The 12,976-nt window shown below is 36.2% G+C and overlaps 2 protein-coding genes across 2 annotated transcripts in view; both read right to left on the bottom strand.

The window, feature by feature from the left end:
* LOC128571007 (zinc finger protein 316-like) overlaps positions 1-12,976 on the bottom strand; it is a 64,753-nt gene that overhangs the window by 18,487 nt on the left and 33,290 nt on the right. The gene's annotated exons all lie outside the window — the stretch shown is intronic.
* Positions 5,825-9,223, bottom strand: LOC128569903 (zinc finger protein 624). The gene has a single exon (XM_053568595.1). The coding sequence runs from the start codon at positions 8,804-8,806 to the stop codon at positions 6,701-6,703; it is 2,106 nt and encodes a 701-aa protein (XP_053424570.1). The 5' UTR covers positions 8,807-9,223; the 3' UTR covers positions 5,825-6,700.

Here is a 12,976-nt window from a genome sequence, read left to right as displayed (position 1 = left end):
CAAAGTAATTGAATTGATAATTTAAACTTCTCTACAGGCACTTGTAGGCCCAGCTACTCAGGAAGCTGAGATGAGAGACAAGCTCAAACCCAACAGTTGAGCTATGATGCCATGACTCTCAACCCAGGGCAACAGAGTGAGACTCTATCTCAAAAACAAACAAACAAATGAAACAACTTCCCTATGAAGATAATACCTGCCCAGATGGCTTCACTGGTGATTTTTACAGAAAATAGTTATAGAAAAAATAATATTAATACCAATAATACTAATCTAATGCTTTTCCAGAGGATCAAAATCAAACAAACACAAAGCCCCTAAAAACAACAAAAAAGGAATTCTCAATTCATCTTATAAGCTCAACATAACCTTAATATAAAGCCCAACAAGATTACCACAAGAAAATATACAAGACAATATGGATAAAGACATAAAATCCTATGTAAAATTTTGACAAATTTAATCTAACAATATACTAAAAAGATAATCCAGGAAGTGCCTGTGGCTCAGGGGGTAGGGTGCTGGCTCCATATACCAAGGGTTTGATCCTGGCCCCAGCCAGCTAAAACAGCAATGAGAATTGCAACAAAAAATAGCCAGGCATGGTGGCAGGTGCCTGTAGTCCCAGCTACTCGGGAGGCTGAGGCAAGAGAATCACTTAAGACCAAGAATTGGAGGTTGCTGTGAGCTGTGATGCCAGAGCACTCTACTGAGGGCGACAAAGTGAGACTCAAAAAAAAAAAAGGCAATCCACAATGACCAAATGGAATGTATTCCAGGAATTCAAAGTTTCTTTAAACAAAGCAGGATGGTGGTTTCCAGGGTGTAGGAGTGCTAAACAGAGTTATTGTTTAATGGGTATTGTTTCAGCTTTGCAAGATGAAAAGAGTTTGGAGATGGATGGTTACATGGTATGACTTAACACTAGTGAACTGTACACATAATACTGGTTAAGATGATAAATTTTATATTGTTTTTATTTCACTGCAATTTATGTTTGAGACACAGTCTTGCTCCGTTGACCCAGGCTACAGTGCCCTAGAGCCATATCTCTCAGCAACCTCAAACTCCTGAGTTCAAGCCATCTTCTTGCCTCAGCCTCTCAAGCAGCTGGAACTATAGGCAAGTGCCATCATGTCCAGCAAATTTTTCCATTTTTAATAGAGATGGGGTCTTGGTTTTTCTCAGGCTGGTCTCAAACTCCTGAGCTCAAGCAAACCACCTGCCTCAGCTTCCCAGAGTGCTAGGATTATAGGCGTAAGCCCCTGTCACCTGGCCTTAGCACAATTTAAAAAATGTTTTAAATCAGCCCATATAAATCAAGCACATTAACAAAATGAGAAAAACCATAACCAATAGTTACAAAAAATGTATTTGATGAAATTCAATACCTATCACAAACCTCAGAAAACTAGGATTTGAGAACTTCCTTAATGTGATAGAGATTATCCAAAATTTATTACTCATATCATACCTAATAGTAAAGTGTTTAGTTTTTCTTTTAGATTCTGGGGAAAAAGTAAGGATGTCTATAATCTCTACTTCTGCAGGTCCCCGCCTCCTAAATTGCACATGAATTTTAAGGACAACCTATATATACACTGGGTATATCAAAGATATTATATACCTATATTGTGGCAAGAATCAGAAAATGAAATTAAAACAATAAAACATCAGATGCATAGAGCTAATTTAACAAAATTTCTATAATTGAAAAAATACAATGGTGTGTGGAAATGTGGGAGAACAAGGCTGAGGGAGTTGAGGAAGAAGAGGGCACCCTTTTGAAGTATTTACATAAATTGGATTTTTATGAAATGTTTTTGTTGGTAAGAATCAAAGGATGTGGATTATGAGAAATAGGATGATGGAAAGATAGAAGATGTGGATATTGAAGAGAGTAGGTATGCAGGGAGACCACACAGTGTATCAGGAGCCCCAAAAGTCTGTTAACATGACAGAATAGGCCTTGGAGAAAGGGACAAGAAATGTCTTGCTGAGGCCTGACCTTTCCCCAAAAAAAGCCTGTACAAAGGTTACTAGGGGCAAATAAGCCATGGCGAGAGGTGCTGGTAGCAGCATGTGCTTAAGGCTCTCCATAGAAAAGAAATAGTCTCTTGAAACAGCTTCTTTCTCTCCGGCTCCCTTAAAGGTCTGGCTTCAGCCTGTTGAGCCCGTCTGCCCTGCAGGGACCTGGAGACTTAATTGCCTCCATTGGAAACGGTGTGCATGGTCAAACCTGCTGTGGGCTCTCGCACCCTACTTCTAAGTCTTGTTCCTTTATCTATGAACTATATCCCATTTCCTTAGTTTATAAATAGCTTAGGGTGGAGTAAAGTAGTTTCAAAAGTGAGTTAAACCGTGGCTTAGCTGAAATTGTAAGTACCCCAAGAATGATGAGACATAGTGCTGTTTTTGTGATTATTCATTTGCTAATTTGGAGATAACGTAGGTAATAAACACTGAGTTAAGCCAGAAGGGAGGCCTTTGCTTTCCTCGCATTAGGTGGTGATGGTCCCCTGGGCCCATTTTTAAATCCTATCTTGTCTCTGTCTTTATTATTATTTTTTTTCTATTTCTTTCTTTTTTTTATTAAATCATAGCTATGTACATTAATGTGATCATGGAGCACCATACTCTGGTTTCATAGACCGTTTGACACATTTTCATCACACTGGTTGACATAGCCTTCCTGGAATTTTCTTAGTTATTGTGCTAAGACATTTACATGAAACTTAGTAAATGTGGAATGTAAATGTCTTTATTTCCTTCATTCTCTCATCAGCTCCAAGCATTGGAGATACCCCGGGCTGGTCTCCTACATACAATAACAAAATTAAGAAAAAAATGTAAAACTTGTACATTGCACAAATACACAAATTGCTGAAATTAAAATATTTATATAAGTGAAAATATTTGGCATCTTCATAGGTTGACTGTCTCAATACTGTTAAGGTATACATTCTTCAAAAGTTAATCTATTTATCTGATGTAATGCCAACAAAATCTGAGCTTTTGGGTGTGGGGCAATTGAAAAATATCATTCAACAATGTATATGAAAATGCCAAGGACCAAGAAGAGCAGTGATGACTTTGGACAAGAAGTAAAAATTTAGAAAACACATACAGTTGACCCTTCCTTGAACAACACAGGTTTGAACTGGTAGGGCCCATTTCTACATGAATTTTCTCCCACCTCTGCCACCTCTGAGACAGCAAGACCAATGCCTCCCCTTTCTTTTCTTCCTTAGCCTACTAAATGTGAAGAAGATGAGTATTAAGACCTTGACAGTGATCCACTTCTACTTAATAACTAGTAAATATATTTTGTCTTCCTTACAGTTTCCTTAATAGTTTTTCTCTAGTTTATTGTAAGAATATAGTATAGATAACATACATGCACCATATATAACATAACATATAAAGAGATACATATAACATACAAAATCTATTCACTCAACTGTTCATGTTATTGGGAAGGCTTCTGGTCAGTGAGAGGCTATTAGAAATTAACTGTTAGGGAAATCAAAAGTATCACATGGGTTTTTGACTCAGGGAGGGGGTCAGTGTTCCTAAGCTCTGCCTTGTTCAAGGGCCGACTGTACTGCCTGTTTTCATTAAGGATTTTTGGTATTGGTACAATGATAAACAAATAGAAAAATGAAATTGAACAGATAGTCCAGAAGACTCTCACATATATGATTATCTGGTTTATCGTAAATGTTCCATTGCAATACAAGGTAGAGAGAGGAAGGTGGCCTTTTCAATAAATAATGTTGAATAAATTGTATGCTTGTAATGAAAAACATTAATTTTGGTCTCTACCCCATACCATATATAAATATTAATTTCAGATGCATTATAGACATAAAGTGAAAAGTGAAACAGGAGATATGTGGAAGAAAATGCAGAAAGGTATCTTTATGACCTTGAGTTAGGAAAATATTTCTTTAACTAGGCAAAAAAAGCGCTAATCATAAAAGAGAAGATAAATTATTCTTCATCAAAATTAAGAACTATTCATTAAACGAGTGAAAAGGCAAACTGTGGATGAGATAATGTTTGTAATACAATTATCTAGAAAATATCTTGTGTCCAGAATAAAGATCCTACAAATGAATATAAAGTCAAGAGTTCCCAATACAAAAAAATAGGCAAAATTCTTGAACAGGCACTCCTCAAAAGATTTCACAAAGCCAATAAGCATCTAAAAAGGAACCTCAACATCACTATCATCATCCACTGAGAAAATGCAAATTAAACCCCAAATGAGATATCAGCCCACAGAACCAGGCTTTGGCACCTTACCACTCCACTGAAATTGCTCTGGTCGAGTTGGCCCGTGTTATCCCCATCCACTAACCTAACAGACACTTTTCAGTTTTTATGTCATTTGAAACTGCTCTCCATTCTCCTCCACTTGAAGTGTTTGCCTCTGAGCAGTGATAAAAGGCACGGTTGAGGTGTAGTGGGGATTAAGAGGTGAAATAGAATGATCAACAGAGTGGGCATCACAATATGTCAACTTCTTGACAGCAAGGCTCCTTAAGGCTCTGACTCTCAAACTTTTTAGTCAGAAAGTAGTATATTAAAACTATTTTTTAACTAACAAAAGTCTTGGCTGGGTGCAGGGGTTCATGCTTGTAATCCCAGTGCTTTGGGAGGTGGCTGAGGCAGGAGGATTGCCTGAGCCCAGGATTTGGAGGAAGATTTCCTAGTATTCCCAGAAGTTCCAAGCGTTCATTAATAGACTTGGGAGTTAGTGGTTGTCTCTCCTCTCTACACTTAATCATGCAAAATTTGGAGGCTTTACATAGGCCTATCTGTAAATTCACCTTCTTATGCCATTATGACCTTTCTTTGAGTGCCAGGCTGAAAGTGAAACTTCTTTCTGAGGCTTGTCTGGTCTGAAGTACAGACACAAGTTCCAGGATCCACTTTTCATCTATCTGGAATTTCCAACAACTTCTCCAAATGAAACTCAGTGGGTTGTAGGAATAAGGTGTTTAGTAACTATTTTGGAATTTAGGCAATATCAGAACCCATTCTCACGCTCTCGTGTACAGGAGTAGCTCTCCCCCCACTAATGTGTATCCAGTATCTGGCACACAGCAGGCGTGCAATAAATTACTTCACCACAAAAAAGGTTTTTTCATTTTATGTAAATGTTACATGTTCATTGCATAGAAAAACTTAAAAATACAGAAAAGCACAGCAAAGAAAGTCAAACAAACAAAAAATACTGGATACTCCACCAACTCTGAAACACCTACCATTAAAATTTTAAAGACCATTCCTTTATTCATTTCTCTCAAAAGTTCATACAAATACATAATATGACATATACAGTTTTATACTATACAGGCTGTACTTACATTCTTCTGTTTTTATAGTCACTCCCTCCTTATCTCCACTTTTCCTTTTCTCACTCCCATAAAGATAATCAGTATTAAGAGTCTGGTGTATATTCTTCCGTACCTACTCCCATGCATCTCTAACACATGCACACATAAATATATTATTAATGTATGATCATTATTTTAACAAAAATGAAATGTTATATACACATTTTATAAAGCAATTATCAAAACATGTGGAAATACATGGAAGCCAGTTAGTATAGATATAGATAGGACTCATTTTCAGAATGACTCACATTGTTCCATAACACAGATATATCATAATTTATCCAACCATTCCTGTAGTAGAAGACATTCATTTTGTTTCCAGTTGGTCCTCTCCCCCGGTCTACAAACAATACTGCTACAAACATGCTTATTTATTCATATTATTATGTGTTGATTATGCTTTTATTTCTGTGGGACAGATTCCCCAAAGTGAGACTACTGGGCCTAAGGGCATATACTATAGTTAATATTTTAATTATATATTGCTGGATTGCTGGTGGAAATAGAAGTTATACAACCTTAATGTAAATTATTTTATAAACCTCATTAGTAAAAGATCTCTTAATTTTTGCCATCTCCATGAAGGAGAAGTTTCATCTCACTGGTCATTTTATTTTGCATTTCCCTGAGCACTATTTAGATTCAAAATATTTTCGTAGGTTAATGGTCATCTATAGTTGTTCTTCTATGAAGAACCATCCAGTCCAGAGGGACTTAAGACTTGAATGTAAAAACTAAAGTTAGAAACAAACTTTCTAAAATCTTAGAAACAAACTGAGGATATCCAGGAATTAAGGATACCTCTTTTAATCTAAATGAGTAAATTGAGAATCTAAAAATGAAAAGATATAGTTTACTCTAAGAATAAAAATGTGACTCTATTTAAAAGTATAATGACAAATACTAGATTAAGATAAATATTTGCTACACAAATAACAAAGGACTAATATCTAAAATATATAAAAAGTACCTCAAGATTTATAAGAAAAGGCAGATAAACCAATAGAAAAATAGGCATATATATATAAATTAATTGAAGATAATTTGTTAAATGAGTAAAGTATGAAATCTGAATGAAGACTTTCATTTGTATGTTATTTTTCTCTAGTGTGAATTTTCTTATAACTTCTAAGGTCTAATATAACTAAATGCTTCTCCACATTCATTATGTTTCTAGAGTATCTAGTGTATATTGTGGGTGAATTTTTAATGAAGATTCCCCACATTCATAAAATATAGTTTATCAAATTCATCTTGTGGAGTTGACATTTGAATGAATGATTTATGGTTCTCTATATTAATTGAGTTTCTCTCTGATGTATTTTTTGATGTACAGTAAGGCTTGAACTACTCCTGAAGGCTTTCCTACATTCATTACATTTATAGGGTTTTTCTCCAGTATGCATCCTCAGGTGTACAGTAAAGTCTGAGTTAGTTCTGAAGGCCTTTCCACATTCTTCACATTTATAGGGCCTCTCCCCAGTATGAATTCTCTGATGTAGAGTTAGCTGTGATAGAGTAATACAACCTTTTCCACATTCCTTACAGGTATAGGGCTTTTCTCCAGTATGTGTTCTCCAATGCACTGTAAGGTATGAACCCCTCCTGAAGGCTTTTCCACAGACGTCACACTTATAGGGCTTCTCTCCACTGTGGATTTTCTGATGTTCTGTGACATGTACCATCTGGCTAAATGCTTTTCCACAGTCATTACATTTAAATGGTTTTTCTCCAGTATGTGTTCTCTGATGGGTATTAAAGCCTGAGTTACTTGTGAAAACCTTCCCACATTCATTACATTTATAGGGTTTCTCTCCCGTGTGCCTTCGTTGATGCACAGTGAGCTGTGATGTATTAGTGAAGGCTTTCTCACATTCATTACATTTATAGGGTTTTTCTCCAGTATGTGTCCTTTGATGTACAATAAGGTATGACTTAGTCCTGAAGGACTTTCCACAATCATAACATTTATAGGGTTTCACTCCAGTATGAATTTTCTGATGTTCCTTGAGATTTACCATTTTGGTGAATGCCCTCTCACAGTCACTACATTTATAAGGTTTCTCTCCAGTGTGAATCCTCTGATGCACAGTTAAGTGTGATTTTATTCTGAATGATTCCCCACATTCATTACATAGATAAGGTTTCTCTTCAGTATGAATACGCTGATGTATAATTAGAGAGGAAGAACGCACGAAGGCCTTTCCACATTCATTACATTTATAAGGTTTCTCTCCTGTGTGCATTCTGTGGTGTACAGTAAGGCATGAATAATTAATGAAGGCTTTTCCACATTCATTACATTTATAGGGTTTTTCTCCTGTATGAATTCTCTGATGTTCTGTGAAATTTGCTATGCGGTTGAAGGCTTTCCCACATTCATTACATTCATAGGGTTTTTCCCCAGTGTGAGTTCTTACATGTACAATAAGGCTTGAATTACTTCGGTAGGCTTTCCCACATTCATTACATCTAAAGGGCTTCTCTCCGGTATGAATTCTCTGATGAACATTAAATATTGTGGTATTCTTGAAAGATTTCCCACACTCATTGCACTTATATGGTTTCTCTTCAGTATGGGTCTTTTGGTGCACACTGAGATATGACTTATTCCTGAAGGCTTTTCCACAATCATTACATTTGAAGGGCTTCTCACCATTGTGAGTTTCCTGATGTCTTGCCAGTTTTGATTTGTCACTAAAAGCTTTCCCGCATTCACTACATTGATAGGGTTTCTCTCCAGTTTGAACTCTCTGGTGCTGATTCAGACGGGCACACTGGCTGAAGGATTTTCCACAGACATTGCATTGATAAGGCTTCTCTTTTGTATGGATTCTCTGATGTACCATCAGTGATGAAGAAGCAATGAAGGCCTTTTCACACTCATTACATTTATAAGGTTTTTCTCCAGTGTGGATTTTTTTATGCTGACTGAGATACGAAGGCTGGCTGAATGTTTTCCCACATTCGGCACATGCATAAGGTTTCTCTTTAGTGTGAGTTCTTTGATGTTGAATGAGTAATGACCTATAACGAAAGGCCTTTTCACATGTACTACATTCATAGGGTTTTTCTCTATCATTGGATTTTTTCCCCAAAGTAAGTTCTGAAGTCTGCTTTATGGTTTTGCTGCTTTCTGTGTCCTTGTAAACTATCTTCCCCAAATGGGTACCTGTAATAAAATCTAAATTCTCTGTGAAATTTTCCTCATGTATTTGGCATCTGCTGTGGGATTCTTCTGTGGCAAGTGCTGGTTCTGTAACAAGAACAGATCCAAATCTATAATCTCTTTGACCAGTGGGAGTTTTCTTGTGAGTAATTGTTCTTTGACTCAAATTACTGTCCTGACTATTTTGCTGTCTTAATATCCTGTCATTCCATTTCCATAATCCTCCCATTCTGGAATCCCACAGACCACTCTCGGTGAGTTTCTCTACTATGGCCTCCTGTGATAAATCTTCAGAAATGTCATCTGTTAGTGTAGCATTCTTGGTTCCAGGTTTGGTCTCTAAGTCTAGGGGGATAAAAAGAGAAAAATCAAGTAACTCCTTTCCTAGCTGAGGAAATTTTATTATCTTAACAGGACAATAACTCCCAACCACACTTTCTATTTGTTCTCATTCTTGGTCGATTAGCTCTATTATGAGGGTTTTCTCAAATTTCCCTGGAAGAACAGTTTATTCAAGTCTTTGTACATCCTATTCAGTAGAACTTTTATGGAAGAAAACATTTTGATTTCCAAAAAGTGAGTTGAACAACAAGCTTATCAAAAATAATACTTGTATTTACTGATATTTTTAATAGTGAGAAGTACTTAATCAAGAGTGACTTTTGCAACCTTTTTATGGACCCTAAGAACATTTTTAACAGTTCGTTAAAAATTCACTTTAAAAATATTCTACTATGGGTTATAGAACTTATGACTTGCTTACATCTGAAATTCAGTATATATATTTATTAGAGACATGGTCTCAATTAGTTATCTGGGCTAGAGGGTGGTGGCATCATCATAGCTTACTGCAACCTCAAACTCCTGACTCAAATGACCCTTATGCATCAGCCTCCTGAGTACAGATGTGCACCACCACAGTCAGCTAATTTTTCTGTTTTTTTTTTTGTAGATAATGGGGTCTCACTATGTTTCCCAGGCCAGTAACTCAAGTGATTCTCGTGCCTCAGCCTCCCAAGTGGCCCATGCCTGGCCTTGCAATTTAATATATTTTAGAAGACATTTTTATACTTTTTAAAACTGTTAATTCATTTTTAAGTAATCATGTCTAAATTCAACAGAAAAATTCTGTGGACAGCAAAATGGTTTTATGACTTTAAAACTCACTTAGAAGCAATAAATTTTAAGTTATTTTGCCTATATAAAATAAAAATTAATTTTCTGTCATGCAGAAATATTTTATATTTTACCATTCTTTACTTTTACCTTTTAATAGTTTTAATTATTTATTATTATTATTTTTTAGAGACAAAGTCTCACTCTGTCACCCTTAGTAGGGTGCTGTGGCATCACAGCTCACAGCAACCTCCAACTCCTGGGCTTAGGTGATTCTCTTGCCTTAGCCTCCTGAGTAGCTGGGACTACAGGTGCCCGCCACAATGCCCAGCTATTTTTTTGTTGCAGTTTGACCGGGGCCGGGTTTGAACCCACCACTCTCGGTATACGGGGCCGGCGCCCTACCCACTGCACCACAAGTGCTGCCCAATAGTTTTAATTATTGGAGTATATATGTTTATTGTCCTAGCATATTATATTGCCATTATCTGACAAGAATTTTTTTCTGTCAGAATAAAAGTTATAGAAAAAATAACAACTTGGGATTCAGAAACTAACATGTTTACAAGATCAAAAGACTATAAATTTGGAAAGCAGGCAAAACTGCTATAAAATATACTAAAATTATAAAAGCTTAGGATGCAAAAGGCCATTATATTAGCAATTAGAAATTTTCTTCAATAAATTTACTTGCAGAAACTTTATCAATATATATGTGCTAAATCTTCATCTTTCCTGAGTGGAACTAAAATGTCACTTCCTTTTAACAAGGATAAAAAACAGAAACCCAACTTTTACATTTCAAGAGAGCTGTACTTTGGTAATGTCAGACTTAAGTATTCTGGACCTGAATTATTTCTGATTACAATTAGGAAAGCTGGACAAAATAGAGAAACAAAGTCTGTCTGAAAGCAGCTGAAAGCTAGAAAGACTTAAAGAATTACTATGAGAAGAATGAACCTCCCCAAAGAGATCTCACAATCTATATATCCAGTGAGATAAGAATTATTTTACATTTTTAAGTGGTTAAAAAAGATATCAAAAGAATGGTACATTGTGACATATTAAAACTGCATAAAATTCATATTTTGGTGTTCATAAGGAAGTTTTAGTGGACCATAACTATGTTTATTGTTTAACATATTGTCTATGGATGCTTTTGTGCTACAAGGGCAGAATGGAAAGCTGCATCAGACTTATGACCCCACAGAGCCTAAATATTTGCTGCCTTGCTTTCATAATATATTTGCTGGTTCCTAAATTAGACAGATGGTTCACTGGTCAACAGATTCCTTTTTTCATTTGTTTGGGATTTTTTTTTTTTTTTTTGTGACAGAGTCTCACTTTGTCACCCCTGGTAGAGTGCTGTAGCCTTATAGCTCACAGCAACTTCAGACCCTTGGGCTAAAGTGGTTCTCTTGCCTCAGCCTCCCTAGTATCTGGGACTACAGTTGCCCACCACAACACCTGGCTATTTTTAGAGGTGGAGTCTCCCTCTTGGTCAGGCTGGTCTAGAACCTGTGAGCTCAGGCAATCCACTTGCCTTGGCCTCCCAGAGTGCTAGGATTACAGGTGTGAGCCACTGCACCCGGCCACAACAGATTTTATATAAGACAGAAAACAATGAAATGATACCTTTGAAATGCTGAAAGAATATAACTGCTAACCTAACATTCTAAACTTACCAAAAAGATTCTCCAAAAATAAAGGTCAAATAAAGATATTTTAGGCAGAGAAAGAATGTGACACAAGCATATATGAATAAAAGGAAATATTAAAGGGTGTTCTTTAGGTAGAAGAAAAATAATCTCAAATGTAAGCTCACCAATGAAAAAATGAGAGAGGAAAGGTAAAAATATGGGTCCGTTTATGATCACATATGTGATCTTACATACATAGAATTAAAACACAAAACTTCAAAAATATATGTGAGGTTAAATGGAATAAGCTGTTTTAAAGTGCTTGTGTTGCTTGGGAAGAAGGAAAAACCTGTATTAGACTATTGAATCAAATACATGCTTTAAAAAAAACTTATTTTGTTTTTTTGAGACAAAGTCTGACTTCGTCATCCTGGATAGAGTGCCATGGCATCATAGCTCACAGCAACCTCAAACTCTTGGGCTCAAGCAATTTTCTTGCCTCAGCCTCCCAAGTAGCTGGGACTATAGGCACCTGCCACAATGCTCAGAAAGTCTTTGTATGTTTATTAGAGAAGGAATTTTGCTCTTGCTCAGACTGGTCTTGAACTTCTGAGCTCAGGCAATCCACCCCCATTGGCCTCCCAGAGTGCTAGAATTACAGGCATGAGCCACCGCGCCCAGCCAAGGATGTATGCTTTAATCTCAGTGTTAACCACTGAACCAGTAATTAAAAATGTTATAACTACAAAGTGACTAGAGGGGGCAAAAAGAACAATAAAGGGTGATAAATCCAAAGGAAGGCATGAGTAGGAAGATAAAGATTACAGAAAAGGCAAAACTCTTTCACAGTTAAATGGTACAGTTAACAGATTATGTAATGATTGACTTATAAATGAACTGAACACTCCAAAGACACAAACTGTCAGATAGATTAAAAAAATTAACAATATGCTATTTATAAAAGAAAGTGTAGGTGAACAGATGAAAAACAATACCCTATACAAACAATAATCAAAGGAAAGATGCTCTAGAAATACTGGCAAAACAGACTTTAACACAAAAACCATTAACAGGTAAGACATTTTTCATAATGACAATTTACCAGAAAGATGTAATAATTCTAACTTCACATTTTTTAAATAACATAGCTTTGAAATACATAAAAAATTAAATGAACTAATATAAGAAACAAATTTACAGTCTCCCTAGAAGACTTAAAAAATATCTTTCTTAACCAATAGAATAAGTTTTAAGTATATACACTTTAGCTACAGAATTAAGGAACTCAACCTCTTGACATATCAATAGCACTGTACCAAGACTATACATTTTTTTCAAGTACACAGAAAATGTTTCCAAAAATTGACATTATGGTAAGTAAAGCAAGTTTGAAGAAACCTGCAAAAGCTAAAGAATACATAGCATGTTTTCCGACCACAGGAGTATTAAAGACAATAAGATTAGCAGAAAATTCCCAAATGGTACAAATTAAGAAAAACACTTCTAGGGCAGCATCTGTGGCTCAGTGAGTAGGGCACTGGCCCCATATACTAAGGGTGGCGAGTTCAAACTTGGCCCCAGCCAAACTGCAACAAAAAATAGCCAGGTGTTGTGGTGGGCACCTGTAGTCCCAGCTACTTGGG

The sequence above is a fragment of the Nycticebus coucang genome, chromosome 18 (genome assembly GCF_027406575.1).
Source record: "Nycticebus coucang isolate mNycCou1 chromosome 18, mNycCou1.pri, whole genome shotgun sequence".
NCBI lineage: Eukaryota > Metazoa > Chordata > Mammalia > Primates > Lorisidae > Nycticebus > Nycticebus coucang.
The sequence above is the reverse complement of the archived record's forward strand: the minus strand, read 5'-3'. Positions and strand labels throughout refer to the sequence as shown.

Coding starts and splice junctions, on each gene's coding strand:
- LOC128569903 (XM_053568595.1), bottom strand. CDS start 8,806: ATGGGAGGATTATGGAAATGGAATGACAGGATATTAAGACAGCAAAAT.